The following is a 26,785-nucleotide window of genomic DNA, read 5'->3' as shown; positions in this document are numbered from 1 at the left end:
TTTGAAACAATTTTTAACCATACTTTCCCCATTAATAGCTAAAATTGATTGCTATGTTCTTTTCCTACTTGAGGTATTTGATTAGATAAAACTATTAAGGTGGGAGTACTTAGCAAGGAAAATTAACCACTGGTTGGATGAAGTACAATCTTATCTCTCAAGTGTTATCAGTATCCTTGCTATTGATTAAGGGCTACCAAGTGTATAAGTCTGGGCTGTCTGTGAGATGAAATGAATGGCTCTGAGTCCAGTTTGAATGGGAAGTCTATCTGTCAGCTTTAGTCAGTCTGCTTTATGAAGACAGTGTAAAATACTCACTGGTCCACAATTACAGAACAAAGTAGGCTTACCATTACCTGAAGTTGCAGCTTGAGCTGACTGAGAACAACTGAAATGATTCAAACTGAAATCGTGCATATAAACCGGCACAGTCGGTGACTAAGTAGAAACCTCTGGTTTCCTTCACTTCTGCCCTCAACCTCTGTAAAATTCCCTCAAGCTTGTTAACAAAATTCAACTTCAGTTAAGTTATGATTCAATCTCATCAAAGGTGCTGCACATCAAAAGTAGATTCAAGACACTACATTTAAACAAGGCAACCCCCTTGAAGACCTCTCCCTGCTCTAGGGAGCTGTCTCAGAAAACCCTGCATGACTGCCTTTAAAAAGAAAAGAAAGCTTAATAACACAAAGTATCTGATTATAAGAGAAAAGAACAGAAATGTGAATGGCACATACACAATTCGGATACTTCTCTCCACAATGTCCTCATTAGGATCCTCGGTGGACCGGATGATCCTGGAAGTAACTCGGGTACACATGCATTTGTTGTCAGCAAGAATGATCTTTTCATCATCACCTTGGGTTTGAAAGGTAAAACGTATCATGAAAAAAGAAAACACAGATCTATGTTGTCCTGGGTGTGGTGGTGCAGGCCCACAGTCCCAGTGCTTAGGAAATTCAGGGGAAGGATGGGAAATTCCAGGGCTACCTAGTAAATTCCAAGACAGTCTGTACTACATAAAGAGATATTGTCTCTCAAAAAAAAAGTGCATGTGTTTTAAGATGAGTTAGTTTGCTTTTCTTTCCTGAATATATAAGAAGTCTCATGCATCCCAGGCTGGCCGGAAACTCACTTTGCAGCTGTGGCTGGTTATGAACTCTCCATCCCCTGATTCTACCTCCTGAAGTGCTGAGGTTACTAGTGTATGCCACTACACCTGGATCAAAAACTTTAATTTTAATATTCATCAGTTCCAGTCTATTTGTTTCCTTTTCAAATCTAAAAGAGCAAAGGAAGTCTAAATACAATCTAAAAGGAATTTTCTTTTTCTTCATTGCAAAAATTAATGAGAAGCTAAAGCTGGGCAGTGATGGCGCACGCCTTTAATCCCAGCACTCAGGAGGCAGAGCCAGGTGGATCTCTGTGAGTTTGAGGCCAGCCTGGGCTACAGAGCGAGATCCAGGACAGGCACCAAAACTACACAGAGAAACTAAGAGGAAGACGAGGAGGAGGAGGAGGAGGAGGAGGAGGAGGAGGAGGAGGAGGAGGAGGAGGAGGAGGAGGAGGAAGAGGAGGAGGAGGAGGAGGAGGAGGGGGGGAGGAGGAGGAGGAGCAGCAGCAGCAGCAGCAGCAGCAGAAACTAGACTGAAAGAATTCTGATTTCTATCTACTGCTTCTAATTCTTTTAATGTCACCCTAGTAAAAATCAATAATACAACACCAAGATGAAAGGTAAAACAGAAATCTACACTATTCCTCAATCAAAGCAAATACTTGAAAGTAAACAATATGAAGCATTTATAAATCCAACTGGAAACACTGAGTCATTCCAGAACTCTCTTTCTTCTTATAAAAAAATTTTTCCCTTAAGTTGTATTGGAACAAGCATCTTTTCTCCCAAGACTATGTTATTTTGTAATATTTAATGTTCTCCACCTAAACTTTCCTAATCTATCTATATTGTTTTTCATAATAATAATCACAGTACACAGATCGAACCAAAAAGAGTAACAAGAGCTATATTAATATTTCTTAGAAGAACTCTTCTAAAGGAGAGAATGGATATCAATGAAAAACACTGTCTACAAAGTTTTGCTGCAAAAACAATTTAGAAAATATTGTTAGGTATGAGTTCAATTTAATATACAATATCATTATTCAGAAAAAATAGTAAATATATCAGTATGTATTAAAGCTTTAACTTTGAGAGTCAATATTCATTCTCTGATCCATGACTCAAAGAGATGTAAATATTGCAAAGAATAAACAAAGAAAAATTCTAATTATATGTTGTTGAATCAATAACAGATCATCTAAGAGCTAGCAATAGTCTTATTTTAATAGTTCTAGTTAAATAATAATGATACACAATATTCTTTTTCCTATAACTTCAGGTATGCAACCTTTAAAATCCACCCCCATTGAGCTTCAACTAAAAAACTTATGAAGACTTAGTATCGACAGTCAAACTATAAAGGTTAAAGGGTCAGGACAGAGATCATTCTACTTGGAGACCTAACTATTCCTGAAAGTTAGCTCCCAAAGCAGAGAGAACTTAATTGAGATTCAGTCTTAATATTAATAACTACTTCAAACATTTTAAGAGTGCTGTTATTGCATTTTTAATTGTTTGAAGAACAATGTACTAGTATGTTATTATTCATAAATTCGTAATAAACCATCAAAAACAAGTCTGCATGGTACTGAAGAAGAGATGTCAGAGGGCAATTTAAGATAATGATATAGCACTTATTAATTCTCTAAAAAGGGCAAAATAATTCAAATAGTGTTCTCTTCCTTACATCTGTGTCTGTAACTCTTAAATGCTTCTCTTAATGAAAATATACATGAGTATGTAATGTCTGATCAGAGATATACATTAACAGCCAAGAAAATTACTTCATTAGTAAGTATTAAATAGAAAATAGCCACACTCTATAAGGCATATTTATTTCCTTTCCAGAAATGTAAGAGACCATCATTACTATTCATATTTTTTAAAAATTAGTCAGCTTAATATATCTACCAGAAAATGTACAAAAACTATTTACCAAGACCTAGACTATAACATTTTCTCCCCAAAATTAAGCACTTTTCCTAACAAATTATTTTATTTAAAAGCATCTGAGACATGGTAGATGTGCAATAAAGTATTTGCTAAATTGAATTGCATTCAAACAAATAGAATTACACAGCACTGTGTTGTAGATATGACCTCAATGGGTTCACTAAAGGTGGTTCCACTGTGCCAACAAAACAAGATAGCAGTTAGGAATGGGGGCTATCCAGTCAAATTGCCCAAGTCTACCCGTCACTTGCTACTGTGAGCTTAGGTAAGGTATTTCACCTCAGTGCCAAGTGTTTCAACTTGCTGGAAATAAGAGAAGGGTGCAGAAAAGGGTATTGTGAAAAATAAGTGGAATACTGCAGGTAAAGCTTTTAGATTAGTACCAAAATACCATAATACACAATTCAATAAGGTAGAGCTGGCCAGGTATGACGGCACATGCCTGCAATCCCAGCAGAGGCAGAGGAATTTGGACTTTGAGACCATCCTGGTCTACATAGTGAAATCCTGTCTCAAAAAACTGGAGATGGAGAACAAATATTTTATAAATAGCTATATCTATTTTATATAGACATGCTTACAGATATATAAACATGTTTGAAAACACAAGTGTTTATGTATTCATATGTTTTGTTACTAGTATTTTATATTTTAAATAATATTTTTGAAATGTATTATTCATGTTATTAATAAAACATAAAGTGATTATGCTTAATTACATTTCTGTCTTGAAATAAGGATATACTTCTCTATTCAGAATATGTCCCTTGATACAGTTGTCAGGAAGATGAAAAATAAAAACATCAGAAGTTCACACATCATGAACAACACTAAACATTTTTAAAGGTTATGATATAAGGAAGTTGTTGAAACGGATTCCATTTCTCTGGAGAGATAAAAATATATTCTATATCATAATTACCAGTTATTACTTCACTTCTTTAGAATAGTAATTAAGGAGACTCATGGAGAGGACTATTGATTTTTAAAGTTAAGCATGGAAATTTATGTGTGTCTACTTGTATATACCCCAAAATATTTATTTTCTTATGCTGAGGTAGCCAAACAGAAGAAAAAAGAACAAAGAATACAATGAGCATTGTCTGTGCATATAATAAGATTAGAAGGCAGCTGGCCAGCTGGCCAACTAAAGCATAAACGTAAATCTTTAGACCTATGACCCAGTCTGCTCTCTAGCTCCCCTTATACCTGGCTTTATTGTATAGGTACCACCTACCGGTTACAAGGACAGCCTTGACAAAAACGGCCAGGACTCCCCAGAGAAGCAAGTGGGTCTTCTTCATCTTGTCTTCACTTTTGAAACACTAAAGCCAGAAAGCCTGGGCCAAGGTGTGTGTCTATAAGGAGTGTGCAAATGATGTTGCTTCTGCTTTCTTAAAATAACATCCCAGGCAACGGCGAGCTGCAAACAATCACAACTGTGGTTCAGATCTGAGCCGTATGCTACCCTGGAAAGAAGCATGTAGTTCATGTTCAGATGTTTCTTTCTAATCTAAAGCTTTCCTGCAAAGCCAGGATTTGATGAATCATTTCTGCTTTACAGTCATGCTACAGCAATGTATAAACCCCAAGCCTAATAAGAATGTGAAGTCAGAACTCTATTGAGAGTGTTTACATGCATTCTCAACTTCAACAACTGCATACACTCTTATTAGTCTTCATATCAATATCAAACATTTGACATTTTTCATGGATGGAATGATAAGAAAACAGGGAAAGAGAAGAAAACAAATGAAGGAACAGAAGTAACAAAGCTTTCTGGGTTCCTAATTGCATACTGTATCAGTTTCTCTGCTATCCTTGAATTAACCAGCCATCATAGTTAAACATCCGTGTGCTTACTCTTGCCACTTTCAGTTTATTTTATAAGTTCAGACACAGAAGTAGAATTTTAAACTGATAAATCCTAAACTAATGTTCCATTTTACTTCGATAGGCTTGAGAACTACTTCCTGTTTCCGCTCTTAGTGCTTCCTTCTAGAACCATGCACTACGACACTATCCATGCTATCTCAACAAAAACTGAATCACTGGAGTATATGCCTCAAAATTTTTCACTTAATTATTGTCAAATTTAAAAAGAAAAAGAGAAACTTGAGTTTCTATTCCCATCTCCAACATCCTAGAATCTCCTGTCTTGGAAACAGGATGGCTACATTTGTATGCAATAGCAACAAATGTGTGTTATTTAGCTCTTATCTATAATTTTATTTTATAAGAGTCTCCTAACATTTTAAGAAGTAATAAATAATATTTCAAGGTCATAAGCAGGAAGTGGCAAAGATATGAAACCTGAGCACATAATTGCATCCTTCAAAGAATCTGTAGTGAAGGCTGAGGAGATGACTCAGGAGGTAAGAGCACTGGCTGCTCCTCCAGAGGATGCAGGTTCAATTACCAGCTCCCACAAGGCAGGTCTCAACTGTCTGTAACTCCAGTTCCAGAGGATCCAGCACCTTCTTGTGGTATCTGTGGGTACCAGACACGCAAGTAGTACACAGACATACATACAGGCAAAAACCTATACACACAAAATAAAATCAATTTTAATTTTTTTTTTTTTTTGAGCTGAGGATCGAACTCAGGGCCTTGTGCTTGCTAGGCAAGTGCTCTACCACTGAGCTAAATCTCCAACCCTCAATTTTAAATTTTAAAAAGAATCTTTAGTAAAAGTCTAGCAAAAGCAAAGTACCAGGCACTATAACAAATGATGCCACTATACCATCAAAGTATATTCTCATTTTAATACTACTCTGAATAGGACTTAAAAATTACTTAGGTTTAAGAAAAATTCTTCTCCAGGTTCTGAGTGTAGTAGTGTATGCCTGTAACCAAGTGTAAAATGATCATGAGTTCAAGGCCAGCCTGCCTATGAAGCCAAACACTGACTCCAGAAAAAAAGAAAAGGAGAAGAGAGGGCACATGGGCAAGAGGGCATGACAGGACTCCCAGGAACAATTTTATCTACCAAAAAAGCAAACAGATCTAAGAGGATATTTGCGGTAATTATGGAAATCAAAACAACTATCAACAACTTCTAAGTTCCTAACCCCAACTACAGTTTCTAAATGACTGACTTATTCTATAACAGAGAGAGAGACAGAGAGAGAGAGAGAGAGAGAGAGAGAGAGAGAGAGAGAGAGAATATGAATGATAATGAATTCATGGGTGAACATAGCTGAGCAATCAACCACCTATAATAATCCCAGCACTTGAGAAGTAGAAGCAAAAAGAGCTCATGAGTTCAGGCCAACCTTGACTACATAGCAAACCTATGGTCAGCCTGGGCTACATGACTCTCTCTCACCCCCAAAAGATAACTGGGTAGTTTAAGTCACTGTTTCCTTGAAAATATACTCAAGTCTCAACTGCCTCCCTCAAACATCCCTGAAGAAAGCAAAGTTTCCTCAAAATCTTCTGTGTAAAAGCAAAGTACATTTGTGATTATTAACATGAAGGAAAGCTCCATACTTGGTGTCTCTGTCTTTTAGTCACTTTCCTAATCTTGTGGTTTAGTGTGTCTATTGTGTAAACTACATATCTAACCGTAAGGATGATGCTGTAGTATATTTTTGTCACAGGATGGGAGTAGTTTAGGCTGGTAATATAGGGTCTGAAACCAGTGTTTGCCTGTGCAGTCTAGGGGTCATCCACCTACAATCACTTGAGATATTAGTTAACATAGGATTTCCTGTTTACACTGAGCCAATTTCTGGAGAGATGGCCTAAGAATATGTGTTTTCAAAGGGCATCTTATCTGATTCTGATGTACTTTAAAGTTTAAAAACTGGTGGATAAGAAGCCTATGGGCAGAGTGGGCACCAACATTAAGTATTTATGAAAGAGTATGGGGTTGATAAAGATTAAACTTTTATAACAAATGGCATCACACTGAAAACAGGTTAGCTGAGCTGTCGTTTGGTTTAGGGGAAGGGGCTGTTGCTGTTTTGAAACAGGGTCTTACCATGTTATCCTAGCTGCCTGGTACTCACTATGTAGCCAGGGCTGGCCTTGAACTCTCAGTAATCCTCCTACTGAAGCTTCCTGAGTGCTGGAGTTACAGGCCTATGCCATCACAGTTGCCTTCTCCAGTTAATATTTAAAAGTTTGGATTTGGGTGTGAGATTTGGCCATGGCCCTAAGTGTCAGACTAACATTACAACCTTTTTGACTCAGTCTTTTGCAGATGAGCATGTTAGTTATTTCTCTCAATTTCACAATATTTGAAAACATGACACATGTGCCATCAGACTTAAATTATTAAGAAACAAGTTGAGTGGGGTGGTGCAGGGAGAGTTTCCTACTATATACCCCTAAAGTCTTATCGACAACCAACAATAACCCATAAGAACATTTGTGTGTATCAGTTCATCTCAAGTTATATCGTACAGCCATACAACAACAAAGACTGAAGCTTTGTGTTGTCTTGTTGCTGTTTGAGACAGGGCATCATATTTCCTCCCAGACTGGACTAACACTTAACTGTGTGGCTCTGTTGGGCTTGACTCCAGCCTCAGCCTCCAAAGTGCTGGGATTACAGGCATGAGCCACCACAGGCAGCTTCAGACTGAAGACAAAGGACAGTGAGTAGTCAGCGGTGTCTTCCCTCCCTCCCTCCCTTAGCCTCTGTCTCCAGTACCATCTCTCCCTGCGGGAGCCTCTTCTCACACAAAGGGGTCTGTTACAGCAGCCTGGCCTTCTGCCTCTGAAACACTTTACGTGGTGATGTTTTAATAGCCTTCTTGGCTGTAAGTCTAAGACAGAGCAGAAATCTCTTGATTTTCTTTTTAATGGATTATGTTCTACATTTAGTGTAATGCTGCATATTTCCCATCTGTCCTAGAACTACAAGTGGGAAAAACAAGTTTTAATAATAAATAAAAATTCCCAACCAGCCACAACAAACATTAAAAAAAAAAAAAACTACACATTAAATCTTGAACTAAATGTCAGTCTATAAATTTCAAGTAACCTAACAATCTTTCAGATTTTAAAAGTAACTTCTGGAGCTAGAGAAATGTCTCAGTAGTTAAGAGTACTGACTATTCTTGCAGAGGACCTAAGTTCAGTTCCCAGCATCCACATGGCAGCTAACAACCATCTGTAACTTTAGTACCAGGGAATTTGACCCTCTCCTGGCTTCCCTGGGTACCTGGCACACATATTACATACACATGCATGCAGACAAACACCTAAATACATAAAAATAATAATAAATCCCTTTTAAAAACTAACTCCTCAGTATTTCCAAAAATGCTACAGAAGACACAATATAATGTGAACCTCTTCATATATGTGATAGTATGTTTAGTATTTTCATAAAGGATACATGAAGTAAAAGAATAATCACCCTTCAAATTACCTTCTTTCACATTCTTAGCATTCATATAAACAGACTCTAAAATCCACTGATTCTAAAACAGAGAAATTAATAATTTTAAAAGAAAACTAACGTGTATACTTGAGACACTGTATAACACATGCTGTCAGTTATAGGGGAACCCCACAGCTATGCTTATAATCAAGAACCCCTAACACAGAAATCCACAATTAACTGACAGTCTCACAAGGGTAATACATGAGGAGAGAACATGGGAGATCTCTCTCCCCCAAAACACAACTCACTGTGTGGATATGATGGTGAGCCATCAGAAACACAGCATTTACCATGTCTCCATATAAACTTTCTCTAACTTGTGTAACTTTGACACAAAAGGCAGAGCAGAAATAATTGTTGGATCAACTCGCAGAAGTAAACTAGGGGAAGATTCTATTAGCACTACAAGGAAAATCTTCAAAACAGAGAGAGGTGCAGTAAGACGAAGCATTCTTAAGAGAAAACACTGATGTCTCTATAAGACACATGTGACAAGTATTCATTACCGGTGCAGTGTCAAACACACTAAACTTCCCAAATGTCCCTGGTGCCACCACCAGTCACACACCTGGTTACTAGTTGAGGAAAACGAGTTTTTCAGCTGGGCATGATAGCTCACCCTGCAATCTCAGCACTCATGTGGCTGATACAGGAGGACTGCCATGAGTTCAAAGCCAGCCCAGGCTACAAAGTGAGATACTGTCTGGTAAGGGGAGGTGCTTTTTCCTATTTTGAAACAGAGCTAAAACCTTTGTTCTTACTGAAAGTCTATCCTCCCACCAAGATCCTTGCTGTGTTGTTTTCAATATTCTAAAAGGACCTGTCTTCCCAGACGTTATACTCTGTTTGGGAAGACAGACAAGAAAAAGAAAGCTCAATAAATACTCACTCATTGTGATAAATGCTCCAAAAGAAATCTGCACAGGAATAAAATGAGAGCATGTAGAGCAGGGCTGGAGTCATCTACATCAGACAGTGTCCTTGGGAAAGGCTGTCAGGAGGAGGCATGTCTAGGCAGAAACATGAACAAATATGAGGACGCTCACGCTAGCATCACAAATAACCATACAGAGTGATTTAAAACACCATCATTGGTTGTTTTCAGGATTCTGTGACATCCCTAGATAGGCTAGGCTAATGAGTCCACTCCAGGTTTGCTTTGTAGACTGAAGTGTCCATCAACCTACTTTTGCCATGATGGATACTGAACTGGAGGGCTATGTGCTGGACAGCAGTCTATCACCAAGCTACATCCCTTGTCCCCAGACTCTTATCTCAACACACTGAGAAATAATCCACTTTCAAGCTTATTCAAATTGTTGGCAGAATTCATGCCTCACCATTGTTAAGACTCACTCCCCATTTCCTTGCTGGCTACAAGGGTGTCTGAGCTTCCAGAAGCTGAGTGCATGTCCTGACTTGTATGTAGTCCCTTTATCATCAAAATCAGCAAGTGAGGTCAGAAGAGGGCATCAGGTCCCCTGGAACTAGAGTTATGGATTGTTGTGAGTCACCATGTGGATGCTTGGAATGGAGCCTGGGTTCTTTGTAAGAACAAGTGCCCTTAACCATAAAGTCATCTCTCCTGCACAAGGGAAAGACATTTTGAAGGGGCCATTATTCTGCCTACTACAGAAACAAACAAACAAACAAACAAACAAAGTGCTACAAGGGGAAAAAGCAAATAAATGGCATTTGATGGGGGAAGGCATGGCCTGCACAGGTCAAGGAGCAAAGAAGAAAACCCCCTAGATGCAGCAGAGTGAGGAGGAAAATGTAAACGACACTGTATGTTTCATGATAAGAATAATTGTTGCAGGATATTTGATCGCATCGTGAAGCTCTAACACTGTGTTAACAAAATTATCTTTGAATCAGAAAAAATTATTATTTGCCTTAACAAAAATATAACCTGCCAAGAAGGGACTCCCAAAAGTAGGGTTGGGGCAAGGTTTTGTTTTTGTCTTTTCAGGAGAACAAAAGCATCCAACTATGGAATCTAAAGACCATGGGCAAATGAGACATCTGAAGAAAAAGAGCAAATCATCAAGAGAAAATGTCCCAAGAAAAAAAGCAAATTGGCCTAATGCTACAGCATGCTTCCAACATGGTAGAATCTCATTAATCCTCCCAAATGCTTGTTTTTGCTGCTCTCTACAAACATAAAAGGCAAATGGCCTTTTTGTGGCCCAAGTCAATTAAAAATCAAAGTTGGGTTTGACGTTGGAGTGTGGCTCTCTCCTTTTCTAAACCCAAGCATGCTTGTGAAAGAAAATCCAAAATCTCTGTCTCATCTAAGAGCCACCTGGCATAGGGCAGAAGAAAAGCAAAATGAAGGGACTATTCTATTGCTACTAATCTCATAATTCTTTGGTTTTATTTTGACTCTTTAAAACTTTTCTTAAGGTATAAATATTATCTCAAAATCTATAAAATTATATATATGCACATATATATGTATATATGTGTATGTATGTATATACTTTCCATTGGGATTATAATAGTCATACAGTGTACTAACTAATTTTAGAAATAAGCTTCATCTAGCTTCCTGTATGTATTTTCAGGTTTGAGTCTGAAACACATAACTAGGAACTAAGTTTGTGTGCTCTGAATGTACTTAATAGATTGTGGTCCTCTAATCTTTTGGAGATTGCTATATATGACATTTAAAATGTCTAAGTTTTCTGTAGTGAACCATGACCATTCCTAGCAGTGACCTTTGAGGTCTCCAAGATGATGGGGCCCTGCAATGACGGTTCTACCTGAATTGTGGTAACACCTCTAAACTGACAAATACCACTCAAAGATCAGCTTTGGACTACAAACTGCTCAGGACAACTTCAAAGTTGTTAACTAAGATGGTCCAGCCTCATAGACTACTCCAGCCAGGACTTGAGACAAGCCCTGCACTCTCCCATCACACAGAGACTGGACAGCAAATGACACCACCAGCTCTCCCAGGATTTGACCACTACCCCAATTTTTTCAGGGTCCCTAATGATGCTGTCACTCCCGGACAACAGGAACTAATTTTAGGAACACAACACCCACATTCCCAAGAGGCAGGGTGGGTGGTTTTTGTCATTTAGTAGGATATGGATTTTTGGCATTGTTTAGGGGGTTTAGTTGCAAGTTGTTATTAGTCATGGTTGGGAAGGAAATTAAGCAAAGGAGATTAGATTCAGGGATCTCTTTCTGAAAAGGAAAAAGGGGGGATATAGGAATGATAGGATAAAAGGGTAGATTGTTGAATCTACTTTTAGACTAAAATGCAACTACTAGTCTCAAATATTTTACATTGGTATGGATTTTTGTATACTGATACAAATTTAAGGTTATTTTCGTTACAACATACTATAAGGTATTATACCTATGCAACTCATTTAAAACTGTAAAGTTCTAGTACCTGAAACTGTTTAGGATAATTAAGATAACAACCAAACTTCAGTAAGGGTTTAGATGTACACAGAAATCTTTTATTTAGCTTCATGTATTTTAGATAGGTGGTCTTCAAACACTTTAGAGATCTATACAGAATATTGCATTAAGATGTTTTAATAACATAAGGCTTTTCATGACAGTGAGACACATCTGCTCCTAGCAACACCAGTCTACATCAAAAAAAAGGATGATGGGCATCAAAGAACCTCCATGTGGAGTTTGCTTTGAATGTGGCAAAGCTAGCCACTGGGCAAGAAACTGCCCTTGCCTCGACTGCTGGCAGTTGCTGTCCAAACTGGACAAGCAGGACACAAAGGAAAGTGTCCTTTCTTTGCCAAGAAAAGGTAGGCCACTCCTTCAAAACTTCTGCTTCACAGAAAGTCTGTCAGATATTCTAGACTTATAGCCCAAAGATGGATGCCCCAACTTTGCAGAGGAACCTTGGGTGACTGTCCAGGCAGCCAGCTGTCTCTGTCGTTTCTATAGTTTTGGAAGTTGCTTGCTCTGCACGTCTTATCCTTCTCGGGTCTCTGATGGGAGTTGAAGACTAGATACTTACCGTTTTCTTTGATACCAAATTCAGAAGAAGAAAAAAAACTTACAAAAGAGATGTAAAGTTTACGAGGTTGAGGGATATAAAAGCTTAAGTTGTTGATCTAAGAAAATATTTTAAGGTCTAAAAAGATTATTTTTAGGTTGGTAATACAAGTTATGACAGAAAGTGCTCTAGATATAAAACTTTGGACTCACTGGGCAGTGGTGGCACACGCCTGTAATCCCAGCACTCGGGAGGCAGAGGCAGGCAGATCTCTGTGAGTACAAGGCCAGCCTGGTCTACAGAGGTAGTCCAGGACAGGCTCCAAAGCTACACAGAGAAACCCTGTCTCAGAAAAAAAACAAACAAACAAACAAACAAAAAAAAAAACAACCTTTTTTTTTGGACCCACCAAGATAGGATAGATAATAGAATACTTTCTCCAAATTTGCCAATTACTAATGGACTGGAAATTATGAATGTAATTCTTACCTGATAATTGTTCTCATTGTATATAATTTTACTGTGCTAGAGTTAAAACCTTTCCTTTTTATTTAGACAATATCTGACACTATTTCTTACTGTATATAGTTTTACTGGGTTAGAGTTAAAGGGGGGAAATGTGGGATATTGATCACACTGTAAAACTCCTAGACTATGTTAATAAAGTTAACCTTGGATCAGGGGGTGGAGCCAATGACTATTTGCCAAGAGTTAGCCATAGAGAATGCGGAGGACCTAGGAAGAGGGATAGAGAGACACACAGGAAGGAATAGAGAGGGACTTACAGATTCATGGGCTTTTTGGTTTGCAATGGTATGAAGTGATATTCTCTTGCTAGGTCTCCAGCCAAAAAGGAAGGTCAGCTGGTTGCTTCTCGGCTTCTCTGATCTAGCAGGTTTTTTTTCCCTAATATCTAATTCCCGAGTCTTTATTGGTAAATAGAATATAGATTAAAAACAAGTAATGTTACCAATCATTTTATTTTATTATTACTATTAGTGTGTATATATAATGTGTGTATGAGTGAAGCCTGTGTGCCACAGTGCATATGTGGAAGTCAGAGGACAACATTTGGGAGTCAGTTCTGTCCTTACACTGTGGTTCTAGTGACCAACTCAGAGGTCAGTCTTGGGCTGTAAGTTCTTCTATACACTAAGCTAGCTCACTGGCCCAAGAGAAACAGTTTTTTCCTATTTAAATTGTACACATTTTTCTAGGCACAGTGGCACATGCCTGGAGTCCCAGCACCCTAGCAGATGGAAGCAGGATGATCCAGAGTTTGATATCATTTTTCTGGTTCACAGTAACTTAAGTCACATGATCCTACCTCAAACAAGAGAGAAACAAAACAAAAAGGAGGAAAATCAAGAAAAATGTGATCTATTTTAAATCTTTGTTGTTTCCTTCTTGGTTAAGTCATGTAACCAGGCCTGCCTCATTCATGCTATGGAGGTGTTCCCACCTCCAGCTCTGATGTATGGGACCAAAGGCATATACCACATACTTGGCTTTAGTCTGGATTTTACAGTCAGCCATGGTCACCTAACTTCCAGTTCTCTGTACCTTCCAAAGTACCAAAGTCCAAGACACTCATTTTCCCACATCTGTATGGAAAAATTTCTTCTAATTGGTATTTCTTACCCCTAAATATTTCAGCTTTTGCATGCAGAAATTCCAATATTTGTGTTTATTCACAGTATTTGTCAAATTTGTATTTAGATATCAGAAAACAAAATCTTAAATTTAAAAAACTCAAAACATGAGGAATAAATTTTATTATAAAATATTTCTAAAAATTAAAAATCAAGACAATCAAAAAAAAAAAAAAACAAACAAAACCTGAACTGTTTTCTCCACAAGCTTTCCACACAGCCTCTTAGGGAAGGTTTGTGGTTAAATGTGTATAAGGAGAGTCGCACCTGGGCCGTGGTCTGGTTGTAAATAACCTGCACCTGCAGTGGCTTTTCACAGAATTGCCTTGGGATCTGCCAGTCAGTCGGCTGGCAGCACCCTTCACTTACCCTCCCCCACAGGTCCTAAGCTACAAGTGGCCTATTCCCAAACTTCATCTGAAAAAAATACATTTAGAGTTCATGCCCATTTTTCTGGAGACACAATAATAAAGAGGATCCCACGAGAATCCCTCAAACAACAATACCTTGCTTTAGTCATCAACCCAGCAGTCTGACCTAGTGTGCTTTAAGGAAACAAACTTCTCATCTATTTGGGGAGGAGGCTGCTGCTCTAGGCAAATATGGCTTCTTTCCTTTCCTATAATATACAATTTGCTATTTCTTGTTTTAGAGTCCTCTTTTACTGTGTCATTTCCTTACCAGAAATTTAACTGTTTCCCACACAACCCTTCTCAAAAATTCTAAATTATTTTAATTTAATCTGAGTAAGTCACTATTTAATTCAAGCCACCCTTTACTCTTAAAATAAATTGTAATACGCTCCACTTGTGTCCCTAGATCTCTTTCCATATAGATTAATTAGCACACTACCTTTTTAAATCATCTTCTTCAGATGTATGTCAGGTCTCTCATATCTCGATGAATGCTTCCTGGAAGCAGAGTGGGGTTCATAAAGAGCAGGATCAAATGGCACATATTAAAAGAATATTAAGAGAAAACAAATGGGAAGCATAGGGCTAGGGGTATGGCTCTGTGAGTTCTACCCCCAACACACACACACACACACACACACACACACACACTCATGCACACATACACAACACACACACAACACACATATACACATGCACACACATCACACACATGTATACATATTCACACACATGCACACACATACATACACACATATACATACACACACATATATGCACTCACAAACACATACACCACATACATGCACACATATCACACACACACACACACACACACACACACACACACACACACGCACACACACACACAGAGCAAGATTATTTGAGAAAAGAGACAGACTCACTTCTACAATTCTGGTACTCAGGAGACTGAAGCCAGAGGATTGTCAGGTGCCTGAAGATTGTCAGGCTACATAGTAAATCCCAAGGCAGCTTCGGTTACATGTGAGACCCTACAGCAGGGGTTCTTAACCTGTGGGTCGTCATCCCCATAAGAAGTTACATATGAGATATTTATGTTTCAATTCATAACAATAGCATAATACTTTATCGTTTGGGTCACCACAACATTAGGAACTGTATTAATGGGTCTCGGCATTAGGAAGGTTGAGAACCACTGTACTAGAGAGGGAGAGAGAACAGGAAAGAAAATACATTTTTCTCAGTTCAATTCTTTTATCAGGTGTTTGCAATTGTGTCATTACCATACTAAATACATTTTTCTTAAGAACAAGGAAAAAGAATAATGTATGTGAGGAAGAAGCCATCGGTTATTTTAGACTATCAGCTGCAGGGCTGTGGTTGGCCCGGTCAGTAAAAGCACTTGCCCTATAAGCACAAGGACCTGAATTTGATGTGCAGAACCCATGTAAAATTTCAGATGTGCTGGCCATTGCTTCTAATCTCAATGCTGAGACACAGGAATGGCAGGATCCGTGGGACTCCTTGTCTAGCCTGTCGGTGCACTCTGGACCAATGAGAGACCCTATCTCAAAGAAAGTGGACCACTCTCCTGAGGATGACACCTAAAGTTGTCCCTCCAGCCTCCGCAAACACATACATGCATGCTAATGCACCACACACACTCTTGTATCCCCACCACATGAACACACATACACACATAACACATAAAAATATCTAACAGATGCAACTGTAAAGATGTATTGAGAAAAAATCTCAATTTTCCTACTAATCCAAAGCAATAGCTCCATAATCAGATATTGCTTGGGGTTCAGAGAGGCTTTGGAAAGCTATTTAAAGTTTCTTTTCCTGGGCTACAGATGAAATAGTAGAGTGCTTACCTAACATGCACAAAGTCCTGGGCTGGATCTCTAGCACTAAAAAAACCCACTAAATCTTTTCCCCTGAGTTTCATTTATAACAGAGGCATGGCTGAGGCATACATGTCATTAAAACTGATGATAATTAATAAGTATAAAGTGCCTAGAACATGGCTAAAATGTAACAGCACTCAACTCTGTGAGCATTTATTTTCATTATTAATATTCTGAAGGACAGCCGTTTTTCTTCAGATCAACACAAATGCTAAACATGCCGGTGTCCTATTCCTTAAGCTACAATGTGTGAATATGCTATATTACACAGCAGCGAGGCACATAGGTTGCTAATCAACCAGCCTTCAGATGACTCATCCTGAGTTGTCCCAGTAGGTCCAAGATAACCAACCACAGGATTCTTACTGCTGAGAGGCCACAGGAGAGTGAGTGAGAGACCCAGGATCCTGAATCACTGATTTTGAAATTCCAGGAAAGAGTCATGGCAAGATGATATGGCAGCACTGTCTAGAGCTGAGAAAGGCAGTAGAAACGGACTCTTCCCTAGAAAGTCCTGAAAGAACACAATCCTCCCACCACCCCGGCTTTGACTCAAAGAGACCATATCAGACCTCTAACCTACTAAAAGTAGCAATAACTAACGTTTGGTCTTGAGCTTTGGTGTCCAGAGTTCCTTTCTGCATTTCCTTTCTCAAGCGCAAACCTTGACCCAGATGTGGCCACATGACTTGGGAACACTGCAGGCTCTAAGGCCTAGGTGGAATGTCTTCTGAGGCAACACAGGACACCAGGGCAGGGAAGTGCCCAAGTAGGAACTGGGGTAAAGAGATCGAAGAGACCGCTCAAGCTCTGCTTGCAATGCTCTCTCTAGTAGCTAGCTAAACAGTATACAAACAGCAGTGGGAAAAATAAGCTATCTCTTCTAAGTGAATCTAGAGTCCTGTATCTCTGTCTACAGCTGTCCTTCTGGCTGCAGCACTGAGCCACAAGGTGTGGGGTAATTTTTAAAGCACCAATGAGACTCATTATTTCCTTGTATAGTTGGAACAATACATGTATTTTCATTTAAAATAATTTCTCTTTAAGGCAAACTAAAACAGAGTTGCTAGCAGGAAGGCCAAAGATGCTTTCTTGGTCTTTAAAGCAATGGTTTGGGGTCAGTCTTTCATTCATTAAATATACACTGGCATTTACTCCAAATGGCCGGCCTGCAAGGGAATGAACGACCCTCAATGAGAGGCCAATGCAGCCTAGTGGGTAATTGTGACACCTTCCTGGTGGTGAAGCAGCACAGGTTTGTAAGGTGGGGGACTGTTCGGATTACAGAAGGTCTCCCAGAAGAAGTGATATTCAGGATAAGATTGAAAAGTAAGAAGAAATCAGCCATGAGAGGGATGAATACATTTTAGGTAAAGACTATAATAGCATCGACAAACTGGGAGTTCAAACAGACCATGGCCATTCAAGGAGACAAATTTCAGTATGTCAATAGGAGTTCAGAGACTCTACACTTCATATATATATATCCTTGAATATCTAACATAGTTCATAGAAAACTACAAGATTCTAGATGGGTATAAATTTCAACTTTATATAGATGAATGTAACATATTTGGTTACCTAGTTCAATTCATTATCAACATGAAGTACATTTTCAGACACAATATCAGAATATTTTAGGGATTTATTCATATCTGAAGGTAAAGACTTAGGGAATATATTGTTACTTAATTTTTAATAAATCTTTTTTTTAATTTCATGTGCATTGGTGTTTTGCCTGCATACATGTCTGTGTGAGGGTGTCAGATGCCCTGGAACCAGAGTAACAGACAGTTGTGAGATGCCATGTGGTTGCTGGGAATTGAACCCGGGTCCTCTGGGAAAGCAGCCAGTGCTCTTAACCACTGAGCCATCTCTCCAGCCCCACACTGTTATTTTAAATGTGTACTGGCACACTAAGTACACTAGTTAGCAATCATAGTACAAAAGATGCTCTAATAGAGCAATCAGGATAGGCAAAAGTATTGAAAGAAAATCAGTAACTAGACAATCTTTATTTTTAAAAGAAGCTTTTTTCTATATTCTGTGTGAGTGTGAGAGAGGAAACCCTCCCGAAGTCTGTTCTCCCCTCCACCGTGTGAATCCTGAAGCTTGAACCTATGCTGACAGCCGGTATCTGCCTGCCAAGCCACCTCAATGGGCTCAAATAGACAATCCGGTCAGGGTGGGGCTATAGCTTTAGCACAGAGCATTTGCAGAGCATATGCAAGACCCTGGATTCAATCCCCAGCACCACAAAAAACCAACAATGAAATAAGTAAGTACACAATTTTATATTATCACAGAACAAAAAAGATAAAACTTCCCAAAATTAACCAATGAGGGAACAACATGCCAATCTCTGAATAATATCCTCAAATTACACTTTCTGGGTTTCACCTGTACATATCAACTACATTGCTAAAAATGGTTTCCAAGGCTCCAAAACAAAATCAGAGAACAGCAACATAGTGACGCTCACATTTGTTCTCACGTTCATCATACACTGGACACAGCTGATATGTCTCTGAGCACTTTCAGTCTCGAATCCTGAGGGCTGCAGTTTTCCAGGACAAACTGCCCTGGGAGTTTTTCACGGATGATAACATGTAAACAAAGAAACACGATAATAGATCAGAATGCAGGGAAAAATAAGAGGCAGATAAAGGAAGGTCCTGTGTGCTAAGCGAAGGATTAAGGGGTTTGGGAGGGTTGTGTGTTTATTTGTTCATTTTGTTTGTTTGTAAAGAATGAGAAAACAAGTCTGGAGATAGAGCATAGTTGATGGAGTGCATGCCTGGCATGCATGCAATCCTGGGTTCAGTGCCCAGCACCCCATAAGACTGAGAATGGAGGCCCAAGCCTGGAGTTCTTCCTAGTTATCTTCAGCTAAAATGTGTGAGGCCGTCTTAGGCTACATACGACCCTAACTCAAAAAAAAAAAAAAAATCAAAACAACGCTTCATTTTGTCATTCAGACAACCAAACCAAATACTTTTTAAGATATAAGCTTACAAACTTTCAATACTTATCACACATTGCCATGGAAGTTTCATATATCTCACTTCCAACTCACCTCTAGGTTTTTTGTGCCTCAAAATAGATACAGGCCTTATTTGCAAAAGGTTTCTATCAATATTAGTCTCAAAATAAGTGGTTTCTAACGGAAACCAATGGAAACTATACTTCATCTCTTCCATTTTCTTTCTTACACCTAAAAATAATCCTTCTTTCTTTTTTGTACCAAAAATAGTGAACTGTGTGATACTGGTTTGTCTCAAAAAGTTGGCAGCTATTAACACCACCCATATATTTCCTATTATTCTCATATCAGATTATTATTATTATTACTATTACTACTTCATTGAAAGTGAAAAAAACTACTTTTGACAATTTCAATCATCTGAAACTACTCTATAGTTCTGGGTATAAATAAATATTCACTCAACTATTATCTTAAGTTCATAAAAACCGTATTTATTTTATCATTCAAATATTAATTACTACAAAAATTTAAAACTTATATTGCTAGGCATGACAGTAAATATTTTTAATCCCTATATCCAGGAGGTCAGTCTAGGCTACATAATGAGATCACCTCAAAAAGAAAAGGAAAAAAAAAAAAAAAAAGGATGTGTTCTCAGGCCCCTGTGGTCTCAGCACTCAGGAGGTAGAGTCAGAAGAGCCAGGGGGACAAAAACCAGTCAGTCAGCCAGGCCACTCAAGACTCTGTCTCGAAACACAGCAGCAAACATGCAAAGAAAAAAGAGGTAATGGAGACATGACTCGTTGTTTAAGAGCAACTGTTGCTCTTCCAAAGGACCCAGGTTCAATTCCTAGCACACACAGGGTGGATCACAAACAGCCATAATTCCAGTTTCAGAGTTTCCAACACCCACTTCTGGCTTCACAGGGCATCAGGCAAACATGTAAAGTAAGTTAATATATCAAAAAGTAGAAAAAAAGAAAAACAGAGCTATAACAGAATGTGGTACATACAATCACTTGTAATGTTATATATTATTAATTATTATTACTTCACTTGTGCAGTAAGTAATAGAGTCTAGGAGTGGACAGTCCTTTCAAACCTAGAACACATTCTTTGAAGGAAGTATCCTAGCATTATCTAGACTCTAGAATATCCCCTACGCTCTGCAAGAAACACTCTAAATTTCTCATAAAACAAAAAAGAGTTATTTGCTAACTCCTGAACCAAATGTCACATGAGGCAATAAACATTCAAGGCAATGTTAAACTGTAGTCAGCACAAATACAAGTGAAAAGTCAAACGCCAGACTAGCAGGATGGCTCCGTGGGAAAGAACCTGACGACCTGAGTTAGACCCCAGGGACCCACATGCCATGGTGCACACACACATAAATAACTTTTTTTTTCATTCAAAGAAAAAGCCAAGTGTTTTTCATATTTGGTCATTTTCTTGTGGACTCCTGTTTTTCCTTTTAGTGGATGTGGGCTTATGTTCCCTATCATCACCGAAGTTCATCTATATTTTAAAGAATACAAAAAATTTTTTGACATAGTGTCTGACCCTATAGGCCATGGTGGCCTAGAACTTAATAGTGTGGAACAGGATGCCCTTAAAAACAAAAATCCTCCTGCCTCAGCCTCCTGTGTACTAGGATCGCAGCACATCTGGCAGAAATATAATTTTCTTGTAAAAATATTTCCTCAATTTTGGGGTTAAATAATCTTAATATTAGTTAAGCTAAATAATGGGAAAATGTATACTGGAATAGAAGAAATGACTTATAAGCTATCATTTATTAAAATGATCTTAAATAATTAGGATAGAACATTAGTATTGAAACTATTCTAGCCAGGTGGTGGTGGCACACACCTTTAACCCTGGCACTCAGGAGGCATAGGCAGGCTAATCTCTGAACTTGAGGGCAGTCTGGTCTACAGAGAGAGTTCCAGAACAGCCAGGGCTACAGAGAAACCACCCACCTCAAAAAAAATAATAATAATAATACAAAAAAAGAAAAATATTGAAACTATTCCAAATAGACAGGAAATGTAATGTTTAGAATAAGCTAAATGATATTAATTTATTCATTCTCATTCAAAATATTTGAAATCATTTTTAACCTATCTATAATATGTTCACTTTGATCAAAGTATAACAAAATTTAAGTTTTCACATACTTTGAAATAAAATGAACAGAACACAAAACTATTCATGATAAATGGAAATTTGAATACAGTATAATTTAATGCAGTATATCCCCAGTTTAGAAGCAATAGTATTCAAAAATACTTTCAAAACAACAAAAAAAAAATTTTGAAATAATCTCCCAGGCCTTTAATCTGTCATGGTGTTGAGCATAATTTAGTGGTCTGCCTGAGTGTCTTGCATTTGAAGGTGAGCTCTGTGAGGTCATGTCTTTTCTATTTGATGATATATTTCTTGACTGATCAGTTTGCCTTTGAATCTACAGCAATACAAACCATGTGTTACAGACCATTAGCAATTAACATTTGCTACTAGCATAAACCACAAGCAGTTAATATTGCTATCTTCTAAAGCTTACACTCAAGGGTACCACTCTGGGGTTTTTTTCCTCATTTTTTTTCCTTAATAATTTATGTTCACTTTGACTTTAAAAAAAGAAGAAAGTGGGTTGGGGATTTAGCTCAGTGGTAGAGTGCTTGCCTAGCAAGGGCAAGGCCCTGGGTTCGGTCCTCAGCTCCAAAAATAAATAAGAAAGTATCCCAGCACTTGGGAGGCAGAGACAGGAAGATCTCTCTGAGTTTGAGGCCAGCCTGGTCTACAAATCAAGTTCCAGGGCAGCCAGGGCTACGCAGAAAAATCCTGTCTCAAAAAAACAAAAAGAAAGAAAAGAAAAGGAAGAGGAGGAGGAGGAGGAGGAGGAAAGAAAAACTTAAGATTAAAATAAGAGGATAAGAGGTTTATGCTCATTGTCAGAACATGGGTTTCCAGCCACATCCTATTGGGTTACATTGGATTTTCTAAAATTGTGTAAAGGCTTTTAAAGGTTTCAGACAACCTTGGACACTTAAAAAGTATTGTGTACTTTAAGATACCACTTGTCTGAAAAATGTATTCATGTTCTCTTTTTTATTTTTTTATTCTTTTTTGTGTTCTCTTTTTTATAAGAAACATTTTTATTTCAGAATTTAAAACCATCATTTTATGATACTGTAAGATTTGTATGATGCTCAAAAGGATGACACTCAATATGGACATCAGCTAGCTCACAAGAAATCAACTGAAATGTACGCATGCATTTTCTTAACATAAAAGGGGGCTGATAACAACTAAGTTTGAAGTCCTGGTGTGGGAGGTTATGGCCCTGATTTCTATAGCAGACTCCCTAGCAGAATCGCCTGCAAGTCTGTTTCCACACGTGTAAAACTCAAGTTGAAACTGATGGTTGCTGAATGCACTCTAATCCAGTTTAGAGATGTGGCATTTATATACATTGTTCACTAAGCTTTATATAGCACCTAGGGTATGTAGTGAAATATACTTTTTATACATCTTTATTAAACAAACATTGAACATTCCTGTACCAAACTTAGGAAAAAACTGGAGGACTTTTTGTTAAAGTAACTTAAGCTGTGGTTTTGAATAAAGCACAAATCCCTTAAATTTGGGCAGAAATACTAAACCTTTTTTTTTTTTTTTTTTTTTTTTGGAGCTGAGGGTCGAACCCAGGAACTTGTGCTTGCTAGGCAAGCACTCTACCACTGAGCTAAATCCCCAACCCCTAAACCCTTTTTGAGAGCTTTTTTTTTTCTTTTTCTTTAACGGGTTCTAGCAGGTAAACAGATATTAATATACCCTTGACCAAAGAACCAAGACCATCCTTCTCCATCTGGGAAGGCTGTCTTTAATCCATTGTAACACCCTGTTTCAGGGAGAGATGCCAGTGGGGGCAGTGAGGAAGGAGACATGGGCCTGGGCAGCCTGCTAAGTGGGATCAATGCTCTCAGTGACTGTAACAGGAGGATTACCTTAAATCCTTCTATGATTATGTGTGTGTGGGTGGGGGGGGGGGGGTTGGTTAGGGTTGCGTTTGTTGTTGCTGTTTTGTTTTCTAAGACAAGGCCCCATGTGGTGTGCATAATTACGCTGACTGCTATATCCTTTTAAAGCAGTGGTTCTCAACTTTCCTAATATTGCGACCCTTTAATACAATTCGTCAATACAGCTCGTCGTCATATGGTGACCCCCAACCATAAAATTCTTTTCATTGCTACTTCGTAACTGTAATTTTGCTACTATCACGAGTTGTAACAATATATTTTCCAGTGGCCTTAGGTAACCCGCGTGAAAGGATCCTCCCACCACCCCCGTAGGTACGGGGGTCGCGACACACAGGTTGAGAACCAGTCTTGTAGCTTCGCAAGGAGGCTGGCCTATAAAAAGACCGATATCTGAAGATGGCTTAGTCGGTAACAGCGCTTCCTGCTGAGGCTGACGCGAGTTCAATCCCCTAGACCCACATGGCGCCCGTCCTCTAGGTTTCAAGACAGACGTAACCCCACGCTGGTTTCCAGCACGGAGCGCTGGCTAACACAGCTCTTCTCCCTGCAGCCGTGCTCTGGTGCGCCCTCTGGACCGCAAGATCTCCAAGCTGGGGAAAACCACCTGTTTGGGCCACTGTCATCCTCTCAGCGCCTGACACGCCGCCCAGCACGTGCGGTGCTCGGTCAGGGTGGAAGGACACACCCTGCACAGTCACTGAAGACTGTAATTCGATCCTACACGTAAACCCTTTAACGGATGAGCCCGAGGGCTTCCACGTGTCTTTTCCAGAACGTCTAGAAAAGAAAAACACAAAAACAAAAACAAAAAAAAGGAAGCTTTTCCAGCCGAAGGAACCCGCGGTGTCTTTTCCCCTTCCCGGGAGCATCGTGCCCCCAAACCCTCCTCCGTCCTCCTCTCCCGGGCTCTGCCTCCCGTCGGGTGGTCGCCGAGCCGCGCGGGGCCCGGAAACGCCGCGTCTGCGGTAGCAACGGCCCGGAAATAAAAAAGAACCAAGCCGGTGTAGGCCCGGCGCTCGGGAGGCTGGCGCCAGCCTGGATACCGGGGCGAGGCCCTGCTTCAAAAGTCAAGGCAGAAGCGGGGGGTAAAGACAACCTGCCTAACCTCGTACGGACGAGCGGAGAGAACAAACTGTGAGCCGGAAGACTCTCTAGCGCGGCCCCCTGGGCGCCGGGCCGACGTGGTGACGCAGAGGCCCGGCGCCCTCTGCCGGCCGGGAGCTGCCTCGCCGCGCTGACGGGGACTCCGGCTCCACGCCCAGGCTCGCCCGCGACAGCACGGAAGTCGCCGCCAAAGGCTCGGCGGAACGGAATGTCCTCCCCCTGAACCGTTTCTACCCGGAAGCATTTTTAAATTCGCCGGAACCGACTGGCTTTAAGAGGGCACGGTGAGGCTAGGCTTACGGGGGCGAGCGGAAGTCCGGGCTCGCGCGCTGCGCCGAGAGCATCCTGGGAGCGGAAGGAAGCGGCCTTACCGGCCGCGGATCCGGTGCTGGGCGACTCGTGTGGCGCGGAGCCTGTTTGGTGTTGAAAGCCTCCGGTTGCTGGGATTGTCGTCTCTGCGCGGAGGTCGGAAGTGCCGGGAATCGCCGCGTCGCTGGGGGACACCGGACGGCGTGAGAGCCATGGTGAAGAGATCGCGGCGGCGTGGAGCGGCCCAGTGGGCAGCTGTGCGGGCCAAGGCAGGTCGCCCCGCCACGGACGAAAACGAGGACGATTTAGAGTCGCCGCCCTCTCCTGGGGACTCCAGCTACTACCAAGATCAGGTAGATGAGTTCCATGAAGCGCGATCTCGGGCAGCCTTGGCTAAAGGCTGGAACGAAGTGGACAGTGGGGAGGAGGATGGTGATGAGGAGGAAGAGGTGCTAGCCCTAGATGTTGATGATGGAAACGAGGAGGATGGAGAGACTTCGGAGGACGAGGAGGATGGCGCTGATGGTGGGAGCTCTGTACAGAGTGAGGCTGAGGCCTCTGTGGACCCTAGCTTGTCCTGGGGTCAGAGGAAAAAGCTTTATTATGATACAGACTATGGTTCCAAATCCCGACGCCGTCAGAGCCAGCAAGAAGTAGAAGAGGAGGAAAGAGAGGAAGAGGAGGAGGCACAGGTAATTCAGCGGCGCCTGGCCCAGGCCCTGCAAGAGGATGATTTTGGAGTCGCTTGGGTGGAGGCCTTTGCAAAACCAGTGCCCCAGGTAGATGAAGCCGAGACTCGGGTCGTGAAGGATTTGGCTAAAGTCTCGGTAAAAGAGAAGCTGAAAATGTTGAGGAAAGAATCGCCAGAGCTCTTGGAGCTGATAGAAGACCTCAAAGTCAAGTTGACAGAGATGAAAGATGAGTTAGAGCCGTTGTTACAGTTGGTGGAGAAAGGAGTCATTCCCCCTGGAAAAGGAAGCCAGTACCTGAGGACCAAGTATAACCTCTACTTGAACTACTGCGCCAACATCAGCTTTTATTTGATCTTAAAAGCCAGGAGAGTTCCTGCACATGGACACCCTGTTATAGAAAGGCTTGTCACCTACAGAAATCTGATCAACGAGCTGTCCGATGTGGATCAGAAACTGTCCTCCGAAATCCGTCACCTGCTCACAGCCAAGGATGGTGTTGTAAAGAAGAAGCTGAATCCAAAAGCAAACTTAACCAAAACCAAGCCGAAGCCTGTTTCACAGACTGCTGCTGCTGCTGATCTGCCTGATGACCCTGATCTTGATGAAGCCGCACTAAGATACTCTGAGGAAATGGAAGACCCACAAAAGTTGAAAAGAAAGAAAGAAGATCACGCGGAAGAACAGGCTCTGGAAGAGCAGAATGCAAAGAGAGCCATCACCTACCAGATTGCTAAAAACAGGGGACTTACACCTAGGAGGAAGAAGATTGATAGGAACCCCCGAGTGAAACATAGGGAAAAGTTCAGAAGAGCCAAAATTCGAAGGCGAGGCCAGGTTCGTGAAGTCCGCAAAGAAGAGCAGCGCTACAGTGGCGAACTGTCTGGCATTCGTGCCGGAGTTAAAAAGAGCATTAAGCTTAAGTAAAGTTACTCTTTGGCCTGGTTTTTGGCAATTATTTGAGCTCAATAAAAGTATTTTTAACTAAAGTGATTGTGTTAATATGCCATGCCTAGTTTTCACCATAAGTTTACAATGTGTTGTCAACAAGGAAATGGAGGGTGTTGCTTTAGGCTTCTGGGTTGGTCTTGATTGGTGCTGCAAATTTGAACCTGGAGCCTGTCCATAACTAACCAGGCACTCTTGCCAGTGAGCCATCTCCAGCCCTGGGCTACTGCTTTATTTGCCCATGAAAGGCCTACTAAGAACTGTGGAAATTATAGTCGGAAGGAAAAAACAAA

The 26,785-nt window shown here is 40.3% G+C and overlaps 2 protein-coding genes across 3 annotated transcripts in view; one reads left to right on the top strand and one right to left on the bottom strand.

Annotated features, from left to right (window-relative positions):
* Jchain (joining chain of multimeric IgA and IgM) overlaps positions 1-24,769 on the bottom strand; it is a 28,600-nt gene extending 3,831 nt beyond the window's left edge. Inside the window, exons 1-8 of one of the 2 annotated variants that reach the window (XM_036201351.1) lie at positions 24,548-24,769; positions 24,047-24,219; positions 15,421-15,548; positions 14,955-15,013; positions 9,358-9,478; positions 5,384-5,560; positions 4,308-4,539; positions 738-858 (exon numbers count right to left, since the gene is read on the bottom strand). In XM_036201351.1, the coding sequence (XP_036057244.1) occupies positions 738-858; positions 4,308-4,374 (188 nt within the window). In that variant the 5' untranslated portion in view covers positions 4,375-4,539; positions 5,384-5,560; positions 9,358-9,478; ... (2 more) ...; positions 24,047-24,219; positions 24,548-24,769. The remainder of the gene's footprint in view (positions 1-737; positions 859-4,307; positions 4,540-5,383; positions 5,561-9,357; positions 9,479-14,954; positions 15,014-15,420; positions 15,549-24,046; positions 24,220-24,547) is intronic. The other variant, XM_036201352.1, reaches the window with a different exon arrangement.
* Positions 24,770-24,836: 67 nt separating this feature from the next.
* Positions 24,837-26,537, top strand: Utp3 (UTP3 small subunit processome component). The gene has a single exon (XM_036201350.1). It carries the CDS (start codon positions 25,068-25,070, stop codon positions 26,469-26,471), a length of 1,404 nt encoding a protein of 467 aa, XP_036057243.1. The 5' UTR covers positions 24,837-25,067; the 3' UTR covers positions 26,472-26,537.
* Positions 26,538-26,785: the final 248 nt, after the last annotated feature.

Source organism: Onychomys torridus, chromosome 10 (genome assembly GCF_903995425.1).
Source record: "Onychomys torridus chromosome 10, mOncTor1.1, whole genome shotgun sequence".
Taxonomy (NCBI): Eukaryota; Metazoa; Chordata; class Mammalia; order Rodentia; family Cricetidae; genus Onychomys; species Onychomys torridus.
This window is presented reverse-complemented; position numbering and strand designations above follow the sequence as displayed.